The following is a 26,655-nucleotide window of genomic DNA, read 5'->3' on the forward strand; positions in this document are numbered from 1 at the left end:
GGACCTCCTGCGCGGGGGCGTGGCGCCGGGCGGGCGCCGGCCGCGCGTCCTGGAGGGCGCCCGGAGCCCCCCCGGGCCCCCCAAAGGCGACCCCCAGTGCTGACCCCGCCCCCGGCCACGCCCACGGCAAGATGGCCGCCGCAGAGCGGTGCTGGGGAAGGAGGGGGCTGGAGGAGCAAGATGGCTGCTTGGACAACATGGCTGCCAGGGCAAGATGGCCGACGATCCAACATGGCCGCCAGGGCAAGATGGCCGACGATCCAACATGGCCGCCAGGACAAGATGGCCGCTGATCCAACATGGCTGTCAGGACAATATGGCCATCGATCCAACATGGCCACCAGGGCAAGATGGCTGCCAATCCAATATGGCTGCCAATCCAATATGGCCACAAGGACAACATGGCTGCCAATCCAATATGGCTGCCATTTCAATATGGCTGCCAATCCAATATGGCTGCCAATCCAATAAGGCCACCGGGGCAACATGGCTGCCAGGACAATATGGCTGCCATTTCAATATTGCTGCCAGGACAATATGGCCACCAATCCAATATGGCCGCCAGGACAATATGGCCGCCGATCCAACATGACCGCCAATCCAACATGGCTGCCAATCTAATATGGCCACCGATCCAATATGGCTGCTAATCCAATATGGCTGCCAGGACAATATGGCCACCGATCCAACATGACCGCCAATCCAATACGGCCACCAATTCAATATGGCCCCCAGGACAATATGGCTGCCATTTCAATATGGCCACCATTCCAACATGACCGCCAATCCAACATGGCTGCCAATTCAATATGGCCACCGATCCAATATGGCTGCTAATCCAATATGGCTGCCAGGACAATATGGCCACCAATCCAACATGACCGCCAATCCAATATGGCCACCAATTCAATATGGCCCCCAGGACAATATGGCTGCCATTTCAATATGGCCACCATTCCAACATGACCGCCAATCCAACATGGCTGCCAATTCAATATGGCCACCGATCCAATATGGCTGCTAATCCAATATGGCTGCCAGGACAATATGGCCACCGATCCAACATGACCGCCAATCCAATATGGCCGCCAATTCAATATGGCCCCCAGGACAATATGGCTGCCATTTCAATATGGCCACCATTCCAACATGACTGCCAATCCAACATGGCTGCCAATCCAATATGGCCACCGATCCAATATGGCTGCTAATCCAATATGGCTGCCAGGACAATATGGCCACCGATCCAACATGACCGCCAATCCAACATGGCTGCCAATCCAATATGGCCACCGATCCAATATGACCGCCAATCCAATATGGCCCCCAGGACAATATGGCTGCCATTTCAATATGGCCACCGATCCAACATGACCGCCAATCCAACATGGCTGCCAATCCAATATGGCCACCGATCCAATATGACCGCCAATCCAATATGGCCCCCAGGACAATATGGCTGCCATTTCAATATGGCCACCATTTCAATATGGCTGCCAATCCAACATGGCTCCGCCCACCAATGACCTGGGCGGGGCCATTAATGGGCGTGGCCAACCGCGAGTGGGTGGAGCCAACATGGGCGTGTCCTTGTGGGCGTGGCCACGAGGGGGCGTGGTTCCCGCTGCCTTTATTGCCCCCAGCTCAGGGTCGCAGCCAATAAACGCGGCTGATGCAAATGAGGATGCAAATGAGGATGCAAATGAGGAGGCGGGGCTGCGCCCCAAGGTCTCCCCGGGGCCACCACCAAGGTCCCCAAATGTCCCAAAATGTCCCAAAGTGTCCCCAAATGTCCCAAAATGTCACCAAGTGTCCCAAAATGTCCCAAAGTGTCCCCAAATGTCCCAAAGTGTCCCCAAGTGTCCCCAAATGTCCCAAAGTGTCCCCATGTGTCCCAAAATGTCCCAAAGTGTCCCCAAATGTCCCAAAGTGTCCCCAAGTGTCCTCAAGTGTCCCCAAATGTCCCAAAGTGTCCCCAAGTGTCCCAAAGTGTCCCCAAATGTCCTCTTTGTCTCCAAGTGTCCCCAAAGGTCTCCAAGGTGTCCCCAAGTGTCACCAAGGGCCACCCCGACCCTGGGTGTCCCCAAGGTCCCCATCGCTGTCCCCAGGGCCACCCCGGGGGTCCCCATCACCCCACGTGTCCTTGTCCCAGCTGTCCCCAGTGTCCCCGATGTCCCCAATGTCCCCAAGCCCCCCAATGTCCCCAAGCCCCCCGATGTCCCCAATGTCCCCATGGCCCCTGATATCCCCAATGTCCCCAATGTCCCCAAGCCCCCCAATGTCCCCAAGCCCCCCAATGTCCCCAAGCCCCCCAATGTCCCCGATGTCCCCAAGCCCCCCAACGTCCCCAAGCCCCCCAGTGTCCCCATTGTCCCCAAGCCCCCCAATGTCCCCAAGCCCCCCAACGTCCCCAAGCCCCCCAGTGTCCCCATTGTCCCCAAGCCCCCCAACGTCCCCAAGCCCCCCAGTGTCCCCAATGTCCCCGAGGTCCCCAGGGCCACCGGGGCTGTCGCCGCCGATGTCGCCGAGGTGGCCGCAGCCGCCGCTGTCCCCGGCCCCGCCCATGTCCCCGAGGTCGCCGCTGTCCCCGGCCAGCGCCCCCGCGGTGCCGCGCAGGGTCCAGGCCAGGAGCGCCACCCGCAGGCGGCCGCTGCCACTGCCGCTGTCGCCGCTGTCCCCCCTTTTGTCACCGTTGTCCCCGCTGTCCCCCCTTTTGTCGCCGTTGTCACCGCTGTCCCCCCTTTTGTCGCCGCTGTCGCCGCTGTCCCCCCTTTTGTCGCCGCTGTCGCCGCGCGTCGCCGCCGCGCCCAGCTCGGCCACCAGCGCCGGCAGCGTGTGGCCGCCCCGGCCCAGCAGGACGTGGCGGAACGGGGACACCAGAGGGGACACGAACGGGGACAGCAGGGACGCCTCGGCCTGGGGACAGGGACGGGGTGAGGGGACACGGGGATGGGGCAGGGACAGAGGGACACGGGGATGGGGACAGGGACAGGGACGGGGACACGGGGATGGGGACAGGGACAATGACACGGGGATGGGGACAGGGACAGGGACAGGGACAGGGCTGGGACAAGGATGAGGACAGGGACAGGGATGGGGTCAGGGACAGGGACACGGGGAGGGGGCAGGGACAGGGTCAGAGGGATGGGGACAGGGACAGAGGGACAGGGACAGGGATGGGGACAGGGACACGGATGGGGATGGGGACAGGGACGGGGATGGAGACAGGGACAGGGAAACGGGGACAGGGACAGGGACAGGGACAGAGGGACAGGGATGGGGACAGGGACAGGGACAGGGACGGGGACACAGGGACAGGGACAGAGGGACAAGGATGGGGACAGGGACGGGGACACAGGGATGGGGACAGGGACAGGGACACAGGGATGGGGACACGGGGACAGGGACAGAGGGACAGGGATGGGGTCAGGGACAGGGACAGGGACAGAGGGACAGGGATGGGGTCAGGGACAGGGACAGGGACAGAGGGACAGGGATGGGGACAGGGACGGGGACACGGGGATGGGGACAGGGACAGGGACACAGGGATGGGGACACGGGGACAGGGACAGAGGGACAGGGATGGGGTCAGGGACAGGGACAGGGACAGAGGGACAGGGATGGGGACAGGGACAGGGACACGGGGATGGGGACACGGGGACAGGGACAGAGGGACAGGGATGGGGACAGGGACACAGTGACAGTGACACAGACAGTGACACAGACAGTGACACAGTGACAGTGACGGTGACACAGACAGTGACACAGACAGTGACAGGCCGGCACTCACGGCCATCAGCCGCGCGTTGAAGCCGCCGTTCAGCCGCTCGTTGCCGCGGTCCGAGCCCGCCATGTCGCGGCGCAGCGCGGCCGCCGCGCGCACCACGCCCCCTCTGGCCGAGGAGAGGCACTGCAGCGAGAGGCCGCGCGCCTGCGGGCGGCGGGGGCTGCACTGGGTGGACTGGGAATACTGGGAATACTGGGAATACTGGGAATACTGGGATGGACTGGGAATACTGGGGTGGACTGGGATGGACTGGGGTGGACTGGGATGGACTGGGGTGGACTGGGATGGACTGGGATGGACTGGGAATACTGGGAATACTGGGATGGACTGGGATGGACTGGGGTGGACTGGGGTGGACTGGGTGGACTGGGATGGACTGGGAATACTGGGATGGACTGGGATGAACTGGGGTGGACTGGGATGGACTGGGTGGACTGGGATGGACTGGGAATACTGGGTGGACAGGGATGGACTGGGATGGACTGGGATGGACTGGGTGTACTGGGATGGACTGGGGTGGACTGGGATGGACTGGGAATACTGGGATGGACTGGGATGAACTGGGGTGGACTGGGATGGACTGGGTGGACTGGGATGGACTGGGAATACTGGGTGGACAGGGATGGACTGGGTGGACTGGGGTGTACTGGGATGTACTGGGGTGTACTGTGTGTACTGGGGTGGACTGGGTGGACTGGGATGTACGGGTTATACTGGGATGTACTGGGATATACTGGGGTGTACTGGGATGGACTGGGTATACTGGGTATACTGGGGTGGACTGGGATGTACTGGGGTGGACTGGGTATACTGGGTTATACTGGTTATACTGTGGTGTACTGGGATGTACTGGGGTGTACAGCTTATACTGGGATGTACTGGGTGGACTGGGTATACTGGGATGTACTGGGTATACTGGGATGGACTGGTTATACTGGGATGGACTGGGTTATACTGAGTTATAATGGGGCAGACTGGGTTATACTGGGGCAGACTGGGATGTATTGGGTTATACTGGGTTGTACTAGGATATACTGGGATATACTGGGATGTATCGGGATATACTGGGTTATACTGGGATATACTGGGTTATACTGGGTTGTACTGGTCCATACTGCTGTATACTGGTTCCATACTGGTTTATACTGCTCTATACTGGTTTATACTGGTTTGTACTGGTTTGTACTGGTCTGCACTCACCTGCAGCAGGGCCAGCTGCCTGACCAGCGCGTCGCCGAGCGCGCCGGGGCCCAGAACCCCCCAGTGCCCCCTGGTCCCATACTGGTCCATACTGGTCCCATGCTGCTCTATACTGCTCTATAGTGGTTCCATACTGGTTTTTACTGGTTTATACTGGTTTGTACTGGTTTGTACTGGTCTGCACTCACCTGCAGCGGGGCCAGCTGCCTGACCAGCGCGTCGCCGAGCGCACCGGGGTCCAGCGGCAGCCGGGGCTCGTGGGCCAGGCGCAGCAGGAGCTGCGCGGCCACCGCGGCCGCGGCCGTGGCCACCGCGGGCAGCCGCCCCCGCAGCCGCGCCCCGAGGCGCCGCAGCGTGTCCTCGCGGGTCCCCAGCGCCGCGCCCGAGCCGCCCCCCGCCACCTGCGGGGACAGGGGGATTGGGGACAGCGGGGGGACAGCGGGGACAGCGGGGGGATTGGGGACATGGGGACACTGAGGGGACAGCGGGGACAGCGGGGACAGCGGGGGGATTGGGGGGATTGGGGACAGGGGGACAGGGGGACATTGGGGACATGGGGACACTGGGGGGACAGTGGGGACATTGGGGGGATTGGGGGGATTGGGGGATTGGGGACATGGGGACACTGAGGGGACAGCGGGGACAGCGGGGACACCGGGGGGATTGGGGACAGCGGGGGGATTGGGGACATGGGGACAGGGGGACATTGGGGACATTGGGGACACTGGGGACACTGGGGGGACAGTGGGGACATTGGGGGGATTGGGGGGATTGGGGGATTGGGGACATCGGGGTCATGGGGACATTGGGGACAGCGGGGGGATTGGGGACATTTTGGGGGCATTGGGGACATTGAGGGACATTGGGGACATTGGGGACATTGGGGACATTCGGGGCATTTTGGGGACATTTGGGGATGTTGGAGGGATTGGGGACATTGGGGACATTGGGGACATGGGGACAATGGGGGGGCATTGGGGACAGCGGGGGGATTGGGGACATTGGGGACATTTGGGGGGATTGGGGGGATTGGGGACATTGGGGACATTGGGGGGATTGGGGACATTTGGGGATGTTGGAGGGATTGGGGACATTTGGGGATGTTGGGGACATTTTGAGGACATCGAGGGGATTGGGGGGATTGGGAGGATTTGGGACATTTTTGGGGACATTTTGTGGACACTTTTGATGACACTTTTAGGGACCTTGGGGACACTTTTGGGGACATTGGGGACATTGGGGACACTTATTGGGATATTCGGGACACTTTTGGCACATTTTGGGGACATTTTGGGAACACTTTTGGCACATTTTGGGGACTACATTGCGGACACTTTGAGGTCACTTTTGGGGACATTTTGGTGACATTTTGGTGACATTTTTGGGGACATTTTGGGGTCACTTTTGGGCACATTTTGGGGACCCATTGCGGACACTTTGTGATCACTTTTGGGACACTTTTGGCACATTTTGGGGTCACTTTTGGGGACACTTTTGGGACATTTTGGGGACACTTCTGGGACATTTTGGGGACTACATTGCGGACACTTTGAGGTCACTTTTGGGGACATTTTGGGGACATTTTTGGGGATATTTTTGGGGACACTTTGGGGTCACTTTTGGGGACACATTTGGGACAGTTTCGGGAACATTTTTGGGAACATTTTTGGGGACATTTTGGGGACACTTTTGGGGACATTTTTGGGGACATTTTGGGGACACTTTGGGGTCACTTTTGGGACACTTTAGGGACATTTTGGGGACAACATTGCGGACACTTTGAGGTCACTTTTGGGGATATTTTGGGGACATTTTGGGGACATTTTTGGGGATATTTTTGGGGACACTTTGGGGTCACTTTTGGGACACTTTGGGGACATTTTTGGGACATTTTGGGGACATTGGGGTGGCACCTCATCGAAGCTGAACTCCAGGGCCGGGACGCCGGCGGCCGCCGTGAAGGGGAAGGCGCCGCCCTCGGGGGAGAGCGGCCGGACCCTGCGGGGGACAGGGGGGACAGGTGTGCCCAGGTGTTCCAGGTGTGCCCAGGTGTGCCCAGGTGTGCCCAGGTGTGCCCCCAGGTGTTCCAGGTGTGCCCAGGTGTGCCCCCAGGTATATTTTTGGTGCCCCCAGGTGTATTCTGGGTGCCCCCCGGTGTATTTTGGGTGCCCCCAGGTGTATTCTGGGTGCTCCCAGGTGTGCCCAGGTGTATTTTGGGTGCCCCAGGTGTATTCTGGGTGCCCCAGGTGTATTTTGGGTGCCCCCAGGTGTATTTCGGGTGCCCCCAGGTGTATTCTGGGTGCCCTCAGGTATATTTTGGGTGCCCCCAGGTGTATTTCGGGTGCCCCCAGGTGTATTTTGGGTGCCCTCAGGTATATTTTGGGTGCCCCCCGGTGTATTTCGGGTGCCCCCAGGTGTATTCTGGGTGCCCCCAGGTGTGCCCAGGTGTATTCTGGGTGCCCCCAGGTATATTTTGGGTGCCCCAGGTATATTTCGGGTGCCCCCAGGTGTATTTCGGTTGCCCCAGGTGTATTCTGGGTGTCCCCAGGTGTATTCTGGGTGCCCCCCGGTGTATTTCGGGTGCCCCCAGGTGTGCCCAGGTGCCCCCAGGTATATTTCGGGTGCCCCCAGGTGTATTTCGGGTGCCCCCAGGTATATTTTGGGTGCCCCAGGTGTATTTCGGGTGCCCCCAGGTATATTTTGGGTGCCCCAGGTGTATTTCGGGTGCCCCCAGGTATATTTTGGGTGCCCCAGGTGTATTTTGGGTGCCCCCAGGTGTATTTCGGGTGCCCCCAGGTATATTTCGGGTGCCCCCAGGTGTATTTCGGGTGCCCCCAGGTATATTTTGGGTGCCCCCCGGTGTATTTCGGGTGCCCCCAGGTATATTTTGGGTGCCCCAGGTGTATTCTGGGTGCCCCCAGGTGTATTTCGGGTGCCCCCAGGTGTATTTCGGGTGCCCTCAGGTGTATTCTGGGTGCCCCCAGGTGTATTTCGGGTGCCCCCCACTCACAGGTCGCTCTCCCAGCCCCTCCCCGGCCGCCTCAGCTGCTCCAGGAGGCTCTTCCCGCCCTCGTTCGGGCTCTCCACCTGCAATTTTTGGGGTGGGGGGGGTGTGATACCTGTCCCCTCCCCCCCCCCGGCCCCTCCCCCACCCCCCGGCCCCTCCCCCACCCCCTTTTCCCCTCCCCCACCTGCTCCAGCGCGCTCTCCACCAGGGTCCCCAGGGTGGGGCTGGCCCGGACCACCAAGCGATCGGCGCCTGCGGGGTGGGGGAGGGGTCAGGGGGTGGGGGAGGGGTCAGGGGGTGGGGGAGGGGCCGGGGGAGGGGGAGGGGCCGGGGGGGGAGGGGCGCACCCAGCACGGCCCGGTCCAGGCTGATGTAGGCGGCGACTTTGGTGTGCAGCAGGCCGGGGTAGCCCTGGGGGAGGGGTCACGGCGGGGTCACGGCGGGGTCACGGGGTCACGGCGGGGTCACGGGGGGGGTCACGGGGTCACCTCCAGCCACTCGGTGGCCCCCAGGTGTCCGAACTCGCCCCCGTCCCAGCTGGCGAAGAGAAGGGTCCGGCGGAGGCGGAAACCTGGGGGGGGGGCGACCCCCGAGTGAGGGAGACCCCCGAGGTGGGGGAGACCCCGAAATGAGGAGGAACCGCCCCAAAAATGAGAAAAATGAGGGGACCGCCCCCCCAAAAAATGGGCGGAACCCGGGCAATGCAAGGACCGCCCCTCCCCCCCCACGGCCCCTCCCCCACCCTCTGAGCCCCCCCCCCAATTTGGCTCCAAACCCCAAATTTCCCCCCTCCCCAAATTGGGACCGCCCACCCGGCCACGCCCCGGTTTGCGCCTCCCCCACCCTCAGAATCCCTCCCGAAATTTGGGTCAAAACCCCAAATTCCCCCAATTTCAGCCCCTCCCCAAACTGGGCCACGCCCCCGGCCACGCCCCCGGCCACGCCCCCTCACCCTCCCGGCCACGCCCCCTCACCCTCCAGGCCACGCCCCCGGCCACGCCCCCTCACCCTCCCGGCCAATGGCGGCGAAGAACCGCGCGAGCTCCAGCAGGAGGGCGGTGCCCACGCCCGAGGCCGCCGCCCCCGGCCCCAGCGAATCGCGTTGCGCCCCCACGATGACGTAACAGTCTGGGCGGGGCCGGCGTCAGCGGGGCCACGCCCCCTCCCGCCCGTTGGCCACGCCCCCTCCCGCCCATTGGCCCCGCCCCTTTAACCCCCTCCTCACTGGGCTCCAGCCGCCCCCGCCCCCTCAGGCCCCGCCCATTTAACCACTTTAGCCCCGCCCATTAACCCCTCTGGCCCGCCCCTTTAACCCCCTTAGCCCCGCCCCTTTAACCCACTTAGCCCCGCCCCTTTAACCCCCTCAGGCCCCGCCCATTAACCCCTTTAGCCCCGCCCCTTTAACCCCTCAGCCCCCGCCCCTTTAACCACTTTAGACCCGCCCATTAACCCCTTTAGCCCCGACCCATTAACCCCTCAGGCCCCGCCCATTAACCCCCTTAGCCCCGCCCCTTTAGCCCCGCCCCTTTAACCCCTTTAGCCCCGCCCCTTTAACCCCTCAGGCCCCGCCCCTTTACCCCCCTTAGCCCCGCCCCTTTAACCCCTCAGGCCCCGCCCATTAACCCCCTTAGCCCCGCCCCTTTAACCCCTTTAGCCCCGCCCCTTTAACCATTTAGCCCCGCCCTTTAACCCCTTTAGCCCCGCCCCTTTAACCCCTTTAGCCCCGCCCCTTTAACCCTTTAGCCCCGCCCTTTAACCCCTTTAGCCCCGCCCCTTTACCCCCTTTAGCCCCGCCCATTAACCCCTCAGGCCCCGCCCATTAACCCCCTTAGCCCCGCCCCTTTAACCCCTTTAGCCCCGCCCCATTAACCCCCTTTAGCCCCGCCCATTAACCCCTCAGGCCCCGCCCATTAACCCCTTTAGCCCCGCCCCATTAAACCCCTTTAGCCCCGCCCATTAACCCCTCAGCCCCCGCCCATTAACCCCCTTTAGCCCCGCCCATTAACCCCTTTAGCCCCGCCCATTAACCCCTCAGGCCCCGCCCATTAACCCCTTTAGCCCCGCCCATTAACCCCCTTTAGCCCCGCCCATTAACCCCTTTAGCCCCGCCCATTAACCCCCTCCTCACCGGGCTCCAGCCGCCCCCGCAGCGCCCCGAAGACGCTGGTGAGGGTCCCGGGGCGCGTCCCCCCCCCCACGCGCAGCCGCAGCCGCCGCCCCCCCGGGCGGGGCCGGAACCGGAGGGACCCCCCCGGGACCCCCCAGTGCGGGGGGGCGCGGGGGGCGCCCAGGGCCCTGCAACGGGGGGGGTGAGACCCCCGGGGTCCCGAATTGGGGAGGGGGAGGTGGGATTGGGACCCCCGGGATCCCGAATTGGGGAGGGGGTGAGACCCCCGGGCTCCCGAATTGGGGAGAGGGGAGGGGGTGAGACCCCCGGGATCCCGAATTGGGGAGGGGGGAGGGGGTGAGACCCCCGGGATCCCGAATTGGGGAGGGGGTGAGACCCCCGGGGTCCCGAATTGGGGAGGGGGGAGGGGGTGAGACCTCCGGGATCCCGAATTGGGGAGGGGGAGGTGGGATTGGGACCCCCGGGATCCCGAATTGGGGAGGGGGAGGTGGGATTGGGACCCCCGGGGTCCTGAATTGGGGAGGGGGTGAGACCCCGGGGTCCCGAATTGGGGAGGGGGAGAGACCCCGGGGTCCCGAATTGGGGAGGGGGAGAGACCCCCGGGGTCCCGAATTGGGGAGGGGGTGAGACCCCCGGGATCCCGAATTGGGGAGGGGGAGGGGGTGAGACCCCCGGGGTCCCGAATTGGGGAGGGGGAGGGGGTGAGACCCCCGGGATCCCGAATTGGGGAGGGGGAGGTGGGATTGGGACCCCCGGGATCCCGAATTGGGGAGGGGGAGAGACCCCCGGGGTCCCGAATTGGGGAGGGGGGAGAGGGTGAGACCCCCGGGGTCCTGAATTGGGGAGGGGGTGAGACCCCCGGGATCCCGAATTGGGGAGGGGGGAGGGGGTGAGACCCCCGGGGTCCCGAATTGGGGAGGGGGGAGAGGGTTAGACCCCCGGGGTCCCGAATTGGGGAGGGGGTGAGACCCCCGGGGTCCCGAATTGGGGAGGGGGTGAGACCCCCGGGGTCCCGAATTGGGGAGGGGGTGAGACCCCCGGGGTCCCGAATTGGGGAGGGGGGAGGGGGGAGGGGGGGTTTGGGACCCCAAATTTGGGTCAGGGTCCCTCCATTGGGGTCGGGGTCAGGTTTTGGGGAGGGGTCCCAGGTTGATTTTGGGGTGGGGGTCTCAGGCAGATTTTTGGGGGTCCCAGGTGAATCTGGGGAGGGATCCCAGGTGAATTTGGGGAGGGGTCCCAGGGTGATTTGGGGTCCCAGGTGAATTTGGGTTCCCGGGTGAATTTGGGGGGGTCCCGGTGAATTTGGGGAGGGGTCCCAGGATGAATTTAGGGTTCCCAGATGAATTTGGGGAGGGGTCCCGGGTGAATTTGGGTCACCAGGTGAATTCGGGGGTGGGTCTCAGTGAATTTGGGGAGGGGTCCCAGGGAGATTTGGGTTCCCGGGTGAATCTGGGGGGGTCCCGGGGTGAATTTGGGGAGGGGTCCCAGGTGATTTGGGTTCCCGGGGTGAATTTGGGGAGGGGTCCCAGGGAGATTTGGGTTCCCGGGTGAATCTGGGGGGGTCCCGGGGTGAATTTGGGGAGGGGTCCCAGGTGATTTGGGTTCCCGGGTGAATCTGGGGGGGGTCCCGGTGAATTTGGGGAGGGGTCCCGGGTGAATTTGGGTCACCAGGTGAATTCGAGGGTGGGTCTCAGTGAATTTGGGGAGGGGTCCCAGGGAGATTTGGGTTCCCGGGTGAATCTGGGGGGGTCCCGGGGTGAATTTGGGGAGGGGTCCCAGGTGATTTGGGTTCCCGGGTGAATCTGGGGGGGGTCTCGGTGAATTTGGGGAGGGGTCCCAGGTGAATTTGCGTCACCAGGTGAATTCGGGGGGGGTCCCGGGTGAATCTGGGGGGGTCCCGGTGAATTTGGGGAGGGGTCCCAGGGGGATTTGGGGTTCCCGGTGAATTTGGGGAGGGGTCCCAGGATGAATTCGGGGTTCCCAGGTGAATCTGGGGGTGTCCTGGGGTGAATTTGGGGAGGGGTCCCAGGTGATTTGGGTTCCCGGGTGAATCTGGGGGGGTCCCGGTGAATTTGGGGAGGGGTCCCAGGGGGATTTGGGGTTCCCGGTGAATTTGGGGAGGGGTCCCAGGTGATTTGAGTTCCCGGGTGAATTTGGGGAGGGGTCCCAGGGGGATTTGGGGTTCCCGGTGAATTTGGGGAGGGGTCTCGCACCGGAGCAGCCTCGCCGCCGTGGCCGCGCTCACCGGGTGCGCCGGGATCGGGGGGACCCCCGGGGGGGGCCCGGGGGGGGCGCGGCCGCCCAGGGAGGGGAACCCCCGGCTGAAGGGGTCCCCGGGGCCGTCCTGCAGCTGGGGGGGCGTGAGACCCCTCCCCAAATTACCCCGACCCCCCCAAAATCCCCCCGGGTCCCCGGGGCCGTCCTGCAGCTGGGGGGGCGTGAGACCCCTCCCCAAATTACCCCGAACGCCCCCAAAATCCCCCCGGGTCCCCGGGGCCGTCCTGCAGCTGGGGGGGCGTGAGACCCCTCCCCAAATTACCCCGAACCCCCCCAAAATCCCCCCGGGTCCCCGGGGCCGTCCTGCAGCTGGGGGGGCGTGAGACCCCTCCCCAAATTACCCCGAGCCCCCCCAAAATCCCCCCGGGTCCCCGGGGCCGTCCTGCAGCTGGGGGGGCGTGAGACCCCTCCCCAAATTACCCCGAGCCCCCCCAAAATCCCCCCGGGTCCCCGGGGCCGTCCTGCAGCTGGGGGGGCGTGAGACCCCTCCCCAAATTACCCCGAGCCCCCCCAAAATCCCCCCAGGATCCCCCCAGCCCCTCCCGGGACCCCCCAAATCCCCCCAAAATCCCCCCCGGGACCCCCCAAATCCCCCCCAGGACTCCCCAGGACCCCCCAAATCCCCCCCAAACCCCCCGGGACCCCCCAGGACCCCCCAAATCCCCCAAAATCCCCCCGGGAACTCTCCAGGACCCCCCAAATCCCCCCAAAATCTCCCCCCGGGACCCCCCAGGACCCCCCAAATCCCCCAAAATCCCCCCGGGACTCCCCAGGACCCCCCAAATCTCCCCCAGCTCCCCCCAGCCCCCCCGGGACCCCCCAAATCCCCCCCAGGACTCCCCAGGACCCCCCAAATCCCCCCAAAATCCCCCCAGGACTCCCCAGGACCCCCCAAACTCCCCAAAATCCCCTCCGGGACCCCCCAAATCCCCCCAAAATCCCCCCCAGGACCTCCCAGGACCCCCCAAATCCCCCCAAAATCCCCCCCAGCTCCCCCCGGGACCCCCCAAATCCCCCCCAGGACTCCCCAGGACCCCCCAAATCCCCCCCAAACCCCCCGGGACCCCCCAGGACCCCCCAAATCCCCCAAAATCCCCCCGGGAACTCTCCAGGACCCCCCAAATCCCCCCAAAATCTCCCCCAGGACTCCCCAGGACTCCCCAGGACCCCTCAAATCCCCCCAAAATCCCCCCCAGCTCCCCCCGGGACCCCCCAAATCCCCCCAGGACCCCCCAAATCCCCCCCAAATCCCCCCCGGGACCCCCCAAATCCCCCCAAAATCCCCCCCGGGACCCCCCAGGACCCCCCAAATCCCCCCAAAATCCCCCCCAGCTCCCCCCGGGACCCCCCAAATCCCCCCAGGACCCCCCAGGACCCCCCAAATCCCCCCCAGACCCCCCGGGACTCCCCAGGACCCCCCAAATCCCCCCCAGGACCCCCCAGGACCCCCCAAATCCCCCCCAGGACTCCCCAGGACCCCTAAGATCCCCCCAAATCCCCCCAAAATTCCCCCCAAATCCCCCCCGGGACCCCCCAAATCCCCCCAAAATCCCCCCCAGGACTCCCTGGGACCCCCCGGGACCCCCCAAACCCCCCCAAAATCCCCCCAAAATCCCCCCCAGCTCCCCCCGGGACCCCCCAAATCCCCCCAAAATCCCCCCCAGGACTCCCTGGGACCCCCCGGGACCCCCACTCACGCTGACGGTCACGGCCGTGCTCCCGCCCAGGCCGGGGCCGCCGCCGGGCCCGGCGCTGTCCCGGGGCTCGGGGAACAGCAGGAGCCCCGCGGCCCCCGCGGCCGCCGCCGCCGCCAGCTGGGGACCCCCCCCCAAAATATGGGGCGAGGGACCCCCACCCAAAATATGGGGCGAGGGACCCCCGCCCGAAATATGGGGGGCCAGCGACCCCCACCCAAAATATGGGGGGCGAGGGACCCCCACCCAAAATATGGGGGCGAGGGACCCCCACCCAAAATATGGGGGGCGAGGGACCCCCCCACCCAAAATATGGGGGCGAGGGACCCCCCCACCCAAAATATGGGGGCGAGGGACCCCCCCACCCAAAATATGGGGGGCGAGGGACCCCCACCCGAAATATGGGGGCGAGGGACCCCCACCCAAAATTTGGGGGGCGAGGGACCCCCCCACCCAAAATATGGGGGGCGAGGGACCCCCACCCAAAATATGGGGGGCGAGGGACCCCCCCACCCAAAATATGGGGGCGAGGAAACCCCACCCAAAATATGGGGGGCGAGGGACACCCCCCACCCAAAATCGGGGGGGCCAGGGACCCCCACTCAAAATCGGGGGGGCCAGGGACCCCCACTCAAAATCTGGGGGGCGAGGGACCCCCCCACCCAAAATATGGGGGGCGAGGGATCCCCCCACCCAAAATCTGGGGGGCCAGCGACCCCCCACACCCAAAATTTGGGGGGTCCACGGACCCTCCCCCTCCCCAGTTCTGGGGTCTCCCAGCCCCATTTTTGGGTTCCCAGACCCATTTTTGGTGTTTCTCTCCCCATTTCCGGGGGTCTCTCCCCATTCCCGGGGGTCTCTCCCCATTTCCGGGGGTCTCTCACCTTCTCGGCCGGGGTCCCCCTGCCCATCCTGACCAGCACCAGGTTCCCCCAGACCCATTTTGGGTTCCCAATCCCATTTTTTGGGTTCCCAATCCCACTTTTGGTGTTTCTAACCCCATTTTTGGGGTTCCCAGCCCCATTTTTGGTGTTTCTCTCCCCATTCCCGGGGGTCTCTCACCTTCTCGGCCGGGGTCCCCCTGCCCATCCTGACCAGCAGCAGGTTCCCGGCCGGCGCCGCCCCCCGCGCCCGCAGCCGCGCCAGGTCCTGGGGGCGCCCGTAGTGCCCGAACACCAACCCGCCCTGGGCCCGGGGCAAAGGTCAGGGGTCAGGGTCGGGGTCAGGGGTCGGGGTCAGGGGTCAGGGGTCGGGGTCAGGGGTCAGGGGTCAGGGGTCGCGCTGACCGTGGCCGTGCCGGGGGCGCTCCAGGCGCAGAAAGCGTCGGGGTCCAGCGGGAGGCGCTGCAGCTCCTCCCCCCCCGGCCCCACCCAGCTCAGGGTCACCTCCCCCCTGGGGTCACAGGTCAGAGGTCAAAGGTCAGCTCCTTCCCCCAGCCCCACCCAGCTCAGGGTCACCTCCCCTGGGGTCAGAGGTCAAAGGTCAGCTCCTCCCCCGGCCCCACCCAGCTCAGGGTCACCTCCCCCCTGGGGTCAGAGGTCAAAGGTCAAAGGTCACGTCCTCCCCTTCCCCCCGCCCCGCCCAGCTCAGGGTCACCTCCCCCTGGGGTCAGAGGTCAAAGGTCAAAGGTCACCTCCTCCCCTTCCCCCGGCCCCACCCAGCTCAGGGTCACCTCCCCCCTGGGGTCAGAGGTCAGAGGTCAAAGGTCAGCTCCTCCCCTTCCCCCAGCCCCGCCCAGCTCAGGGTCACCTCCCCCTGGGGTCAGAGGTCAAAGGTCAAAGGTCAGCTCCTCCCCTTCCCCCGGCCCCACCCAGCTCAGGGTCACCTCCCCCCTGGGGTCAGAGGTCAAAGGTCAAAGGTCAGATCCTCCCCTTCCCCCGGCCCCACCCAGCTCAGGGTCACCTCCCCCCTGGGGTCACAGGTCAGAGGTCAAAGGTCAGCTCCTCCCCTTCCCCCTGGCCCCACCCAGCTCAGGGTCACCTCCCCCCTGGGGTCAGAGGTCAGGGGTCAGCCCCGATCCGCTCTGACCCCCCAATGACCCCCAAGGACCTTTGACCTTTAGTGACCCCTCCCGATGGACCCCTCCCCCACCCCTGTGACCCCCCCCATGGTGACCCCGCGGTGACCCCGCGGTGACCCCGCGGTGACCCCCCGTGACCCCCCGTGACCCCGTTACCTGACCGGGAGGGGGAGGGGCTGGGGGCGGCTCCAGGCCCGGCTCAGCCCCGCCCCCCCCAGGGCGCTGAGCACCGATTGGGCGAGAGCCCGGCCCCGCCCCGACCCCGCCCCGTGCGGCCCCGCGCTGACCTCCCTGCGCCGGGGTCAGGGGTCAGGGGTCAGTGGGGTCAGGGGTCAGGGGGGTCAGGGGTCAGGGGGGTCAGGGGTCAGTGGGGTCAGGGGTCAGGGGTCAGGGGGGTCAGGGGTCGATCACAGTTGGTGGGGGTCAGGGGTCAGGGGTCGGGGGTCAGTGGGGTCAGGGGTCAGGGGGGTCAGGGGTCAGTGGGGTCAGGGGTCAGGGGTCAGGGGTCACTCACCGGACCCAGGCCTCCACCCGCTCCGCCCACAGGTGGTCAGTGGGGTCAGGGGTCAGGGGTCACTCGTGGTCAGTGGGGTCAGGGATCACAGGGGTCACAGGGGTCAGGGGTCACTCGCGGTCAGTGGGGTCAGGGATCACAGGGGTCACAGGGGTCAGGGGTCACTCGCGGTCAGTGGGGTCAGGGATCACAGGGGTCACAGGGGTCAGGGGTCACTCGTGGTCAGTGGGGTCAGGGGTCACAGGGGTCAGGGGTCACAGGGGTCAGGGGTCACAGGGGTCAGGGGTCAGGGGTCACTCACCGGACCCAGGCCTCCACCCGCTCCACCTGCAGGTGGCGCCGCAGCAGCTCCGGCAGGCGGGGCCGGGGGGGCGTGGCCTCGGCGCCGGCCCCGCCCCAAACCGCGTCGGGGGCGGAGCCTCCGGGCAGAGGCCCCGCCCCCCCGGCCCCGCCCCCGCACGGGGCGCGGCCAATCCCGGCCAGCAGCAGCCCTGGGGGCGGGGCCAGGGGGCGTGGTCAGGGGGGCGTGGTCAGAGGGGGCGTGGTCATATGGGCGTGGTCAGATTGGCGGGCCAGAGGGGGCGTGGTCAGAGGGGCGGGGCCTGAGGGGCGGGGCCTGAGGGGCGGTGCCAGATTGGCGGGATCAGAGGGGCGTGGTCAGAGGGGGCGTGGTCAGATGGGCGGGGAAAGGGGCGTGGTCATAAGGGGCGGGAAAGGGGGCGTGGTCAGAGGGGGCGGGGCCAGATTGGCGGGGTCAGAGGGGCGGGGTCAGAGGGGGCGGAGCCAAAGGGGCGGGGCCAAATGGGCGGGAAATGGCGCCTGGTCAGAGGGGGCGTGGTCAGAGGGTGCGGGGGCAAGGGGGCGGGGTCAAATGGGCGGGGAAAGGGGCGTGGTCAGAGGGGGCGTGGTCAGATTGGAGGGGTCAGAGGGGCGGGGAAAGGGGCGTGGTCAGAGGGGGCGTGGTCAGAGGGGGCGTGGTCAGATTGGAGGGGTCAGAGGGGCGGGGAAAGGGGCGTGGTCAGAGGGGGCGTGGTCAGATGGGGCGTGGTCAGGTTGGCGGGGCCAGAGGGGCGGGGCCAGAGGGGGCGTGGTCAGAAGGGCGGGAAAAGGGGCGGGGCAGATGGGGCGGGGGCAGAGGGGGCGTGGTCAGAGGGGCGGGGTCAGAGGGGGCGGGGGCAGATTGGCGGGGCCAGAGGGGGCGGGGCCAGATGGGGCGGGGGCCAGAGGGGGCGTGGTCAGAGGGGGCGTGGCAAGGGAGGGGTCAAAGGGGCGGGGCTGGGTCACTCAGAGGTCACTTGGGGGTCACTCGGGGGTCACTCGGGGGTCAGGGGTCAGGGGTCACCTACCCAGCAGGAAGGCCGCGGCCGAGCCCAGCCCCAGCGCGGCCCAGCGGGGCAGCCGGGGGCGGGGCCGGGGGCGGGGCCGGGGGCGGGGCAGCCGCACCGTTGGCTCCGCCCCCTCTTCCTCCTCCTCCTCCTCCTCCTCCTCCTGGCGCCGCCCCTCCCCCGCCCGGGGGGGGTCCCTGTGCCGCGAGTAGGAGACGGGACCCCCCCCCCCGGGGGGCTGCGGCCGCCCTCAGGGGGGGTTGGGGGATCTGGGGGGGTTTGGGGGGTCCCCAAAATCCGGGGGGGCTCCGGGGGGGGGGTCCGGACCCTCCGGGTTGGGGGGGAGGGGAGGGGGAGGGGCTTTACCCGTCCGAGGAAGCAGCGCCGGAGGAGGGGCTCCATGGCCGGGGGTCTCGGGGGTCTCGGGGGGTCTCGGGGGGCAGCTGGGGGTTCCCAGGGGTGTCCTGGGGGGCAATTGGGGGGTCCTGGGGGGGGTCCTGGGGGTCCTGGGAGGGAATTGGGGGGAGATTGGGAGGATCAGGGGGGTCTCGGTGGGTCCTGGGGGGGAATTTGGGGGTCTCGGGGTGTCCTGGGGGGGCTCAAGACGGTTCTGGGGTCCTGGGGGGGTCTCGGGGGGGAATTTGGGGGTCTCGGGGTGTCCTGGGGGGGGCTCAAGACGGTTCTGGGGTCCTGGGGGGGGTCCTGGGGGTCCTGGGAGGGAATTGGGGGGAGATTGGGAGGATCAGGGGGGTCTCAGTGGGTCCTGGGGGGGAATTTGGGGGTCTCGGGGTGTCCTGGGGGGGCCCAAAACAGTTCTGGGGTCCTGGGGGGGGTCCCGGGGACTCTCGGGGGGTCTCGGGTGGGCTCAAGAGGGTCCTGGGGGGTCCCGGGGGTTTCGGTGGGGCCGGGGGGTGCCCGGGGGGGGTCCCCAGATCCTTTCCGGGTCCCCGGGGGGCTCCGGGGGTCCCCAGGGCCGCGTTTCCCCTCCCCCCCCCCAAAATCCGGACTTTGCCCCCGGCCGGACTCTGCCCCTCCCCCACCCCAAATCCGCCTCCCCCACAACCCCCGAACCCCCCCGAGCCCCCCTGAGCCCCCCCAAAACCCCAAATTCCCCCAAAATTCCCCCAAATCCCCGAAACTCCCCAAATTGCCCCAAAAATCCGCTCCCGCTCACCCCGGCCGCTGCTAAAGGTGAGAAAAGGGGGCGGGGCTTGGAGGGGGCGGGGCTTGAGGAGGGGGCGGGGCTTTTGGGGAGGGGGCGGGGCTTGGGGAGGGGGCGGGGCTTTTGGGGAGGGGGCGGGGCTTGGGGAGGGGGCGGGGCTTTGAGGAGGGGCGTGGCTTGGGGAGGGGCGGGGCTTGGGGAGGGGGCGGGGCTTGGGGGTGTGGCTTGTAAAGGGGCGGGGCTTGGGGAGGGGGCGTGGCTTGGGGAGGGGGCGGAGCTTGGGGAGGGCGGGGCTTTGGGGAGGGGGCGGGGCCAGCTGTGGCGAGAAGGGGCGTGGCTTGCGGGAAAGGGGCGTGGTCAGAGGGGCTGGGGGTATTTCGGGGGATTTTGGGGGGATTTTGGGGGGATTTTGGGGGTCCCAGTTTTGGGGGTCCCAGTTCAGGGTCCCGGGATATTTTGGGGCCCCGTTCCGGGGTCCCGGCCCAGCCGCCCGGGTTGTTTTGGGGTCCCGTTGGGGGTCCCTGGATGTTTTGGGGGTCCCGGGATATTTTGGGGTCCATTTCGGGGGTCCAGGCGCATTGGGGGGTCCCGGGGTGCTTTGGGGTCTCTTTGGGGGTCCCGGGGTGTTTCGGGGTCCCGTTGGGGGTCCCGGGGTATTTTGGGGGTCCCGGGGTATTTTGGGGTCCCGTTGGGGGTCCCGGGGTATTTTGGGGTCCCGTTGGGGGTCCCGGTTTTGGGGGAATTCAGCCCGTTTTTGGGGTCTCATAAATACTCTCGTGTTTGCATTAAGTTACATGGGGGGGGGCGTGGTCTCCCCTGAGTGACAGCTGTCAATCAATCACCCGCGGGGCCTGGCAGCCCAGGCTGGGGGGGATGATTGACAGCTGTCAATCACCTGCCGGCGCGTGCAACGTGCCGGGGGGAGGGGAGGGGGGGAATGACGAGCGATGATTGACAGCTGTCAGCACAGCTGATTGACAGCCATCAGTGCTGATGATTGACAGCTGTCTGTGCTGGTGATCCATGATGAGTGACAGCTGTCAGTCCTGATGATCCACGGTGATTGACAGGTGTCAGTGCTGGTGAGCCACTGTGATTGACAGCTGATAGTGATGATGATTGACAGCTGTCAGTGCTGCTGATTGACAGCTGTCTGCACTGGAAATTGACAGCTGTCAACACAGCTGATTGACATCCGTCAGTGCTGCTGATTGACAGCTGTCAGTCCCGATGAGCCACGGTGATTGACAGCTGTCAGCGCAGCTGATTGACAGCTGTCAGTGCTGGTGATCCAGCTTATAGTGATGATAATGGACAGCTGTCAGTGCCGATACTTGATGGATGATTGACAGTTTGATGTGATTGATTGACAGCTGTCGGTCAGGATGAACCGCACCTTCCCATGGGGATGATTGGCAGCTGTCAGCGGTGACTGACGGATGATTGGCAGCTGTCAGCGGTGACTGACGGATGATTGGCAGCTGTCAGTGGGGACTGACGGATGATTGGCAGCCGTCAGCGGGGACTGACGGATGATTGGCAGCCGTCAGCGGTGACTGACGGATGATTGGCAGCTGTCAGTGGGGACTGACGGATGATTGGCAGCTGTCAGCGGGGACTGACGGATGATTGGCAGCTGTCGGTCAGGAAGAGCCGCACCTTCCCCCGCAGGAAGCGGCTCAGGACCCCCAAGAGCCGCGGGAGGCTCCGGACCCGCACCGGGCCGGGGGGGAGGGGCGGCGGGGCCTGCCGGGGGGGCGGGGGGGTCACGGCGGGCCCCGGACCCCCGAACACCGAGACCCCCCCCCAAAAATCCCCCCAAACCCCCCGGACCCCCAAACACCGAGACCCCCCCCAAAAATCCCCCAAAATTCCCCTAAACCCCCCCAAAACCCCCACGGACCCCCCCAAACCGTCCCGGACCCCCCAAAACACCGAGACTCCCCCCCAAAAATCCCCCAAAACCCCCCAGACCCCCCCAAACCCCACCGAAACCCCCCCGAAACCCCCCGAATTCCCAAAGCCCCCGAGGAGCCCCCAAACACCCCGAAATCCCCCCGTATCCCCCCCGAATCCCCCCAAATCCCCCAAATCCCCCCCAAATCCCCCCACATCGCCCCCAAACCCCCCCAAACCCCCCGAATCCCCCGGTACCGGCGCGGGCAGCCCCCGCAGCAGCCGCGCCAGGCTCCAAACCCCCCAATCCCCCGAATGCCCCCCAAAATCCCCCAAACCCCCCCAAACCCCCCCAAACCCCCCAAATCCCCCAAACCCCCCCAAATCCCCCAAATCCCCCCCGAATCCCCCCAAACCCCCCGAATCCCCCCGAATCCCCCCCAAATCCCCCCCAAAATCCCCCCAAATCCCCCCCAAATCCCCCCCAAATCCCCCCAAAATCCCCCCCAAAATCCCCCAAACCCCCAAACCCCCCAAACCCCCCGAATCCCCCCAGTCCCCCGGTACCGGCGCGGGCAGCCCCCGCAGCAGCCGCGCCAGGCTCCGCGCGGCTCCGTAGGCGCGGTCCAGGCTGGGCCGCAGCCGCGGGTCCCGGAGCTGCTCCCGCGCCCGCAGCACCGCGGCCGCCAGCGCCGCCTGTCCCCCGGTCACCTCCCGGGCGCGGGACCCGGCCTGCCGCACCGGCGACACCGGCGGGACACCGGCGGGACACCGGCGTCACGCCGCGCCCGCCTCTGCCCCGCGCCGCGCCCGGTTCTCCCCCGCTCCCGTCCCGCTTCTCTCCGTCCGAGTTTCCCCCCGTTTTCCCCGGATTTCAGCCCGGTTTGTCCGGTTTCTTCCCATTTTCCCGGATTTCAGCCCGGTTTGTCCCGTTTGTCCCCGTTTGTCCCGGATTTCAGCCCGGTTTGTCCCGTTTCTCCCCGTTTTCCCCGGGTTTCAGCCCGGTTTGTCCCGTTTGTCCCCGCTTTCCCCGGGTTTCAGCCCGGTTTGTCCGGTTTCTTCCCATTTTCCCGGATGTCAGCCCGGTTTGTCCCGTTTCTCCCCGTTTTTCCCGTGTTTCAGCCCGGTTTGTCCCGTTTCTCCCCGTTTTTCCCGGATTTCAGCCCGGTTTGTCCCCGCTTTCGCCGGATTTCAGCCCCGTTTGCCCGGTTTCTCCCCGTTTTCCCCAGATTTCAGCCCGGTTTGTCCGGTTTCTTCCCATTTCCCCAGATTTCAGCCCGGTTTGTCCCGTTTGTCCCCGCTTTCCCCGGATTTCAGCCCGGTTTGTCCCCGTTTTTCCCGGATTTCAGCCCGGTTTGTCCCCGTTTTCCCCGGATTTCAGCCCGGTTTCTCCCCGCTTTCCCCGGATTTCAGCCCGGTTTGTCCCGTTTGTCCCCGTTTTCCCCGGATTTCAGCCCGGTTTCTCCCCGCTTTCCCCGGATTTCAGCCCGGTTTGTCCCGTTTGTCCCCGTTTTTCCCGGATTTCAGCCCGGTTTGTCCCGTTTGTCCCCGTTTTCCCCGGATTTCAGCCCGGTTTGTCCCCGTTTTCCCCGGATTGCAGCCCGGTTTGTCCCGTTTCTCCCCGTTTTCCCCAGATTTCAGCCCGGTTTGTCCCGTTTCTCCCCGTTTTCCCCGGATTTCAGCCCGGTTTGTCCCCGCTTTCCCCGGATTTCAGCCCGGTTTGTCCCGTTTCTCCCCGTTTTTCCCGGGTTTCAGCCCGGTTTGTCCCGTTTGTCTCCGTTTGTCCCGGGTTTCAGCCCAGTTTATCCAGTTTCTTCCCATTTTCCCGGGTTTCAGCCCAGTTTTCTCCGTTTCTCCCGGTTCCTGCCCCGTTTGCCGTCTTCCTCTTCATTTCCTCCCATTTTTCCCCATTTCTCCCAGGTTTTCCCCATTTCCTCCTGGTTTTCCCCATTTCTTCCCAGTCTTCCCCATTTCTCCCGGTTTTTCCCCATTTCTCCCCGGTTTTTCCCCATTTCTCCCGGTTTTTCCCCATTTTCCCCGATTTTTCCCCATTTCTCCCAGGTTTTTCCCATTTCTCCCTGTTTTTTCCACATTTCTCTCAATTCCTCCCATACACTTCCCCAATTCTGCCCCATTTTCTCGCATTTCACCCCATTATTCCCAATTTCTCCCCTGTTCAGTTCTTTTTTCCCAAGTATTCCCCATTTCCCCCATTTCCCACCCATTTTCCCCATTTCCCAGGGTTTTTCCCCATTTCCCGGGGGTTTTCCCCCATTTCCAGGGTTTTTCTCCATTTCCCTGGGTTCTCCCCCCAATTTTTTCCCATTTCCCGGGTTTATTCCCCATTTCCCGAGCTTATTCCCCATTTCCCCGGGTTTCTCCCATTTTTTCCCCATTTCCCAGGGTTTTCCCCATTTCTCGGGGTTTTTCCCCATTTCCCCGGGTTTCTCCTGCTTTTTCCCAATTCCTCAGGATTTTTCCCCATTTCTCGGGGTTTTCCCCCATTTCCCCGGGTTTCTCCTGCTTTTTCCCAATTTCTCAGGATTTTTCCCCATTTCCCTGGGTTTTTCCCCATTTCCTTGGGTTTCCCTCCCCATTTTTTCCCATTACCCGGGGGTTTTCCCCATTTCCCGGGGTTTTTTCCCCATGTCCCAGTTTCCCCCCATTTTTTCCCCTATTTCCCGCGGTTATTCCCCATTTCCCGGGTTTTTTCCCCCATTTCCCGGGATTCCGCCCCGTTCTCCCGGGATCCCTCGCGCTTTTTCCCGATTTCCCGGGATTTCTCCCCGTTCCCCGGGGTCCCTCCCGCTTTTTCCCGATTTCCCGGGATTTCTCCCCGTTCCCCGGGGTCCCTCCCTCTTTTTCCCGATTTCCCGGGATTTCCCCCCGTTCCCCGGGGTCCCTCCCTCTTTTTCCCGATTTCCCGGGATTTCCCCCCGTTCCCACTCATGTCCCTCCCTCTTTTTCCCGATTTCCCGGGATTTCCCCCCGTTCCCCGGGGTCCCTCCCTCTTTTTCCCGATTTCCCGGGATTTCCCCCCGTTCCCCCGGGGTCCCTCCCTCTTTTTCCCAATTTCCCGGGATTTCTCCCCGTTCCCCCGGAATCCCTCCCTCTTTTTCCCGATTTCCCGGGATTTCTCCCCGTTCCCCGGGGTCCCTCCCTCTTTTTCCCGATTTCCCGGGATTTCCCCCCGTTCCCCCGGGGTCCCTCCCTCTTTTTCCCGATTTCCCGGGATTTCCCCCCGTTCCCCCGGAATCCCTCCCTCTTTTTCCCGATTTCCCGGGATTTCGCCCCGTTCCCACTCACGTCCAGGCTCCGCCAGAGGTTGAAGTTGACGCCGGGGTCGGGGACGGCCACGGGCTCGGGGAGGTCGCAGTGGGGGCCACACCCGGCCTGGGGGGGGACACGGTGACACCCCCGCCGCGACCCCCGGGACCCCCAGCCCCGTCCCCACCGGGGATCCGCGTGTCCCCCCGTGATGTCCCCGTGTCCCCCCGTGTCCCCCAGTGTCCCCTCGTGTCCCCCACCGGGGATCCGCGTGTCCCCCAATGTCCCCCCGTGTCCCCCCGTGATGTCCCCGTGATGTCCCCGTGTCCCCCAATGTCCCCCCGTGTCCCCCCGTGATGTCCCCGTGATGTCCCCGTGTCCCCCCGTGTCTCCCAATGTCCCCCAATGTCCCCCCGTGTCCCCCCGTGTCCCCTCGTGTCCCCCACCGGGGATCCCCGTGTCCCCCAATGTCCCCCCGTGTCCGCCCGTGATGTCCCCGTGTCCCCCCGTGTCCCCCCGTGTCCCCCCGTGATGTCCTCGTGTCCCCCCGTGTCCCCCCGTGTCCCCCCGTGTCCCCCGACGATGTCCCCGTGTGCCCCCCCAAAATGTCCCCAAGCCCCCCAATGTCCCCCCAATGTCCCCAATGTCCCCCCAATGTCCCCAAGCCCCCCAATGTCCCCCCAATGTCCCCAATGTCCCCCCAATGTCCCCAAGCCCCCCAATGTCCCCAAGCCCCCCAATGTCCCCAATGTCCCCAAGCCCCCCAATGTCCCCAATGTCCCCCCAATGTCCCCAAGCCCCCCAATGTCCCCCCAATGTCTCCGATGTCCCCAATGTCCCCAAGCCCCCCAATGTCCCCAAGCCCCCCGATGTCCCCAAGCCCCCCAATGTCCCCCAATGTCCCCGATGTCCCCAAGCCCCCCAATGTCCCCGATGTCCCCGATGTCCCCGATGTCCCCAAGCCCCCCAATGTCCCCAATGTCCCCCCAATGTCCCCAAGCCCCCCAGTGTCCCCCCAGTGTCCCCGCTGTCCCCGCTGTCCCCGCGCCCCCTCACCGCGCCCCGCTCGGCGTCGCGCGCCTCCAGGATGAAGCGCTCCATCACTCGGGGGTCGCAGAGCGAGGGGGGGGCCTCGGGGGGGGGCTGGGGGCGCCCCGGGACCCCCAACAGCAGCAGCAGCAGCAGCGCGCACAGCCCTGGGGGGCGTGGGGCGGTCACGGGTGGGACATCCCCGCGGGACCCCCGAACCCCCCGGCCGCGGGACCCCCGGGAATGTCCCCCCCGGAGACCCCCGAGACACCGGGGGGTGTCCCCGGGACCCCCCGCGCCCACCCGCGTCCCTGAGCGCGCCGGACACGCGTGGGGACCCCCGGACTCGCGTGTCCCCCACACGAGACCCCCCCCCACGACCCCCGGCGGGTCCCCCACGGGCACCTGCGCCCCCCGCCCCGCCCGGTCCCGCCGCGCGCACCGGGTGCGCCCCCCTCCCCCGCACCCACGGGTGCCTCCCGCACACCCGGGGCGCTCCCGGGATGTCCGCCCGAGCCCCCCACACCCACCCGCGACCCCCGCCCGCGCCCCCCTCACCCGCCGCCCCCATCGCCGGCTGCTCATGGCACGGGGGTCCCTGGCGGCCCCGGGGCTGCGGCCGTCCCCGCGCCGCGTCCCCCGGCCCCGGCCCCGGTTAATGTTTGATCCGAGGGGCCGCGGGGCCGGAAGGGCCCTCGGGGGGGGTTTTCCATCCGCTCCCCCCGCGCCCCCCCCCAGGCCGTCGAGGAAAAGGCCGCGCCGGCCGCCGCACGTCGGCCCCTGGCCCCGGGCCACCCCCGGCACCGGGCACGGCGCCGGCCAGGCGGGGGGGCACGGCGGGGACACGGGGGGGCACGGCGGGGACACGGACACGGGGGGGACACGGACACGGGGGGGACACGGGGATGGGGATGGGGGAATGGGGGGGACACGGACACGGGGGGGACACGGACACGGGGGGGACACGGGGATGGGGATGGGGGACACGGGGGGGACACGGGGATGGGGATGGGGGAATGGGGGGGACACGGACACGGGGGGGACACGGACACGGGGGGGGACACGGGGATGGGGGAATGGGGGACACGGGGGGGACACCGGGCAGGGAAAAGGGGTGACAGGGGACGGGGAGCGGGACACGGGGCGTGGGGACACGGGGGGGACACGGGGGGACACGGGGACAAGGAGGCAGACAAGGGGCAGATGGGGGATCGGGGGCGAGGGGACAAAGTGGGGACAGGGGGACACGGATGGGGACACGGACGGGGACATCGGCACGGGGACACGGACGGGGGGACACGGACGGGGATAGCGGCACGGTGACACGGACGGGGACACGGACGGGGACA

The 26,655-nt window shown here is 65.9% G+C and overlaps 4 protein-coding genes across 4 annotated transcripts in view; 1 reads left to right on the forward strand and 3 right to left on the reverse strand.

Annotated features, from left to right (window-relative positions):
* Window positions 1–1,679, forward strand: part of EPHB4 (EPH receptor B4) — a 28,925-nt gene extending 27,246 nt beyond the window's left edge. The window contains exon 16 of the mRNA XM_085564093.1: window positions 1–1,679. Within this exon, the coding sequence (XP_085420219.1) occupies window positions 1–103 (103 nt within the window). The 3' untranslated portion in view covers window positions 104–1,679.
* Window positions 834–5,077, reverse strand: LOC146764711 (uncharacterized). The gene is made up of 5 exons (XM_085564094.1): window positions 4,988–5,077; window positions 3,791–4,036; window positions 2,344–2,916; window positions 1,559–1,628; window positions 834–847 (listed from the first exon to the last, which is right to left on the reverse strand). The coding sequence occupies exons 1-5, from the start codon at window positions 5,075–5,077 to the stop codon at window positions 834–836; spliced, it is 993 nt and encodes a 330-aa protein (XP_085420220.1).
* LOC110483788 (transferrin receptor protein 2) lies at window positions 4,432–20,139 on the reverse strand. Its single transcript, XM_085564096.1, has 14 exons — window positions 20,010–20,139; window positions 17,030–17,118; window positions 16,929–16,954; window positions 15,380–15,485; window positions 15,156–15,278; window positions 12,336–12,472; window positions 10,123–10,289; window positions 9,003–9,122; window positions 8,483–8,565; window positions 8,342–8,405; window positions 8,179–8,246; window positions 7,998–8,074; window positions 6,901–6,985; window positions 4,432–5,388 (listed from the first exon to the last, which is right to left on the reverse strand). The coding sequence occupies exons 1-14, from the start codon at window positions 20,137–20,139 to the stop codon at window positions 5,128–5,130; spliced, it is 1,536 nt and encodes a 511-aa protein (XP_085420222.1). The 3' UTR covers window positions 4,432–5,127.
* EPO (erythropoietin) lies at window positions 19,408–25,891 on the reverse strand. Its single transcript, XM_085564097.1, has 4 exons — window positions 25,334–25,891; window positions 24,317–24,403; window positions 21,578–21,742; window positions 19,408–20,860 (listed from the first exon to the last, which is right to left on the reverse strand). Exons 1-4 carry the CDS (start codon window positions 25,889–25,891, stop codon window positions 20,723–20,725), a joined length of 948 nt encoding a protein of 315 aa, XP_085420223.1. The 3' UTR covers window positions 19,408–20,722.
* Between the last annotated feature and the right edge of the window lie 764 nt (window positions 25,892–26,655).

This window comes from Lonchura striata, chromosome 32 (assembly GCF_050655825.1).
Source record: "Lonchura striata isolate lonStrDom1 chromosome 32, ASM5065582v1, whole genome shotgun sequence".
In the NCBI taxonomy this organism is placed as follows: Eukaryota; Metazoa; Chordata; class Aves; order Passeriformes; family Estrildidae; genus Lonchura; species Lonchura striata.

What these genes read in the sequence shown, in the direction of transcription:
- LOC146764711 (XM_085564094.1), bottom strand. Translation starts at nt 5,077, where the DNA reads ATGGACCAGTATGGGACCAGGGGGCACTGGGGGGTTCTGGGCCCCGGC. An exon ending in GGCAGCTGGCCCTGCTGCAG is followed by an intron (nt 4,037 to 4,987) that starts GTGAGTGCAGAC and finishes AGTCCACCCCAG; the next exon opens with TCCATCCCAGTCCACCCCAG. An exon ending in ACACTGGGGGGCTTGGGGAC is followed by an intron (nt 1,629 to 2,343) that starts GTTGGGGGGCTT and finishes GGGGCAATAAAG; the next exon opens with GCAGCGGGAACCACGCCCCC.
- LOC110483788 (XM_085564096.1), bottom strand. Translation starts at nt 20,139, where the DNA reads ATGGATCACCAGCACAGACAGCTGTCAATCATCAGCACTGATGGCTGT. An exon ending in CACGTTGCACGCGCCGGCAG is followed by an intron (nt 17,119 to 20,009) that starts GTGATTGACAGC and finishes CCCCGCCCCCAG; the next exon opens with GGCTGCTGCTGGCCGGGATT. An exon ending in GAGGCTCCGCCCCCGACGCG is followed by an intron (nt 16,955 to 17,029) that starts GTTTGGGGCGGG and finishes CGCCACCTGCAG; the next exon opens with GTGGAGCGGGTGGAGGCCTG.
- EPO (XM_085564097.1), bottom strand. Translation starts at nt 25,891, where the DNA reads ATGAGCAGCCGGCGATGGGGGCGGCGGGTGAGGGGGGCGCGGGCGGGG. An exon ending in GCGACGCCGAGCGGGGCGCG is followed by an intron (nt 24,404 to 25,333) that starts GTGAGGGGGCGC and finishes GTCCCCCCCCAG; the next exon opens with GCCGGGTGTGGCCCCCACTG. An exon ending in TGCGGGGGCTGCCCGCGCCG is followed by an intron (nt 20,861 to 21,577) that starts GTACCGGGGGAC and finishes CCCCCCCGGCAG; the next exon opens with GCCCCGCCGCCCCTCCCCCC.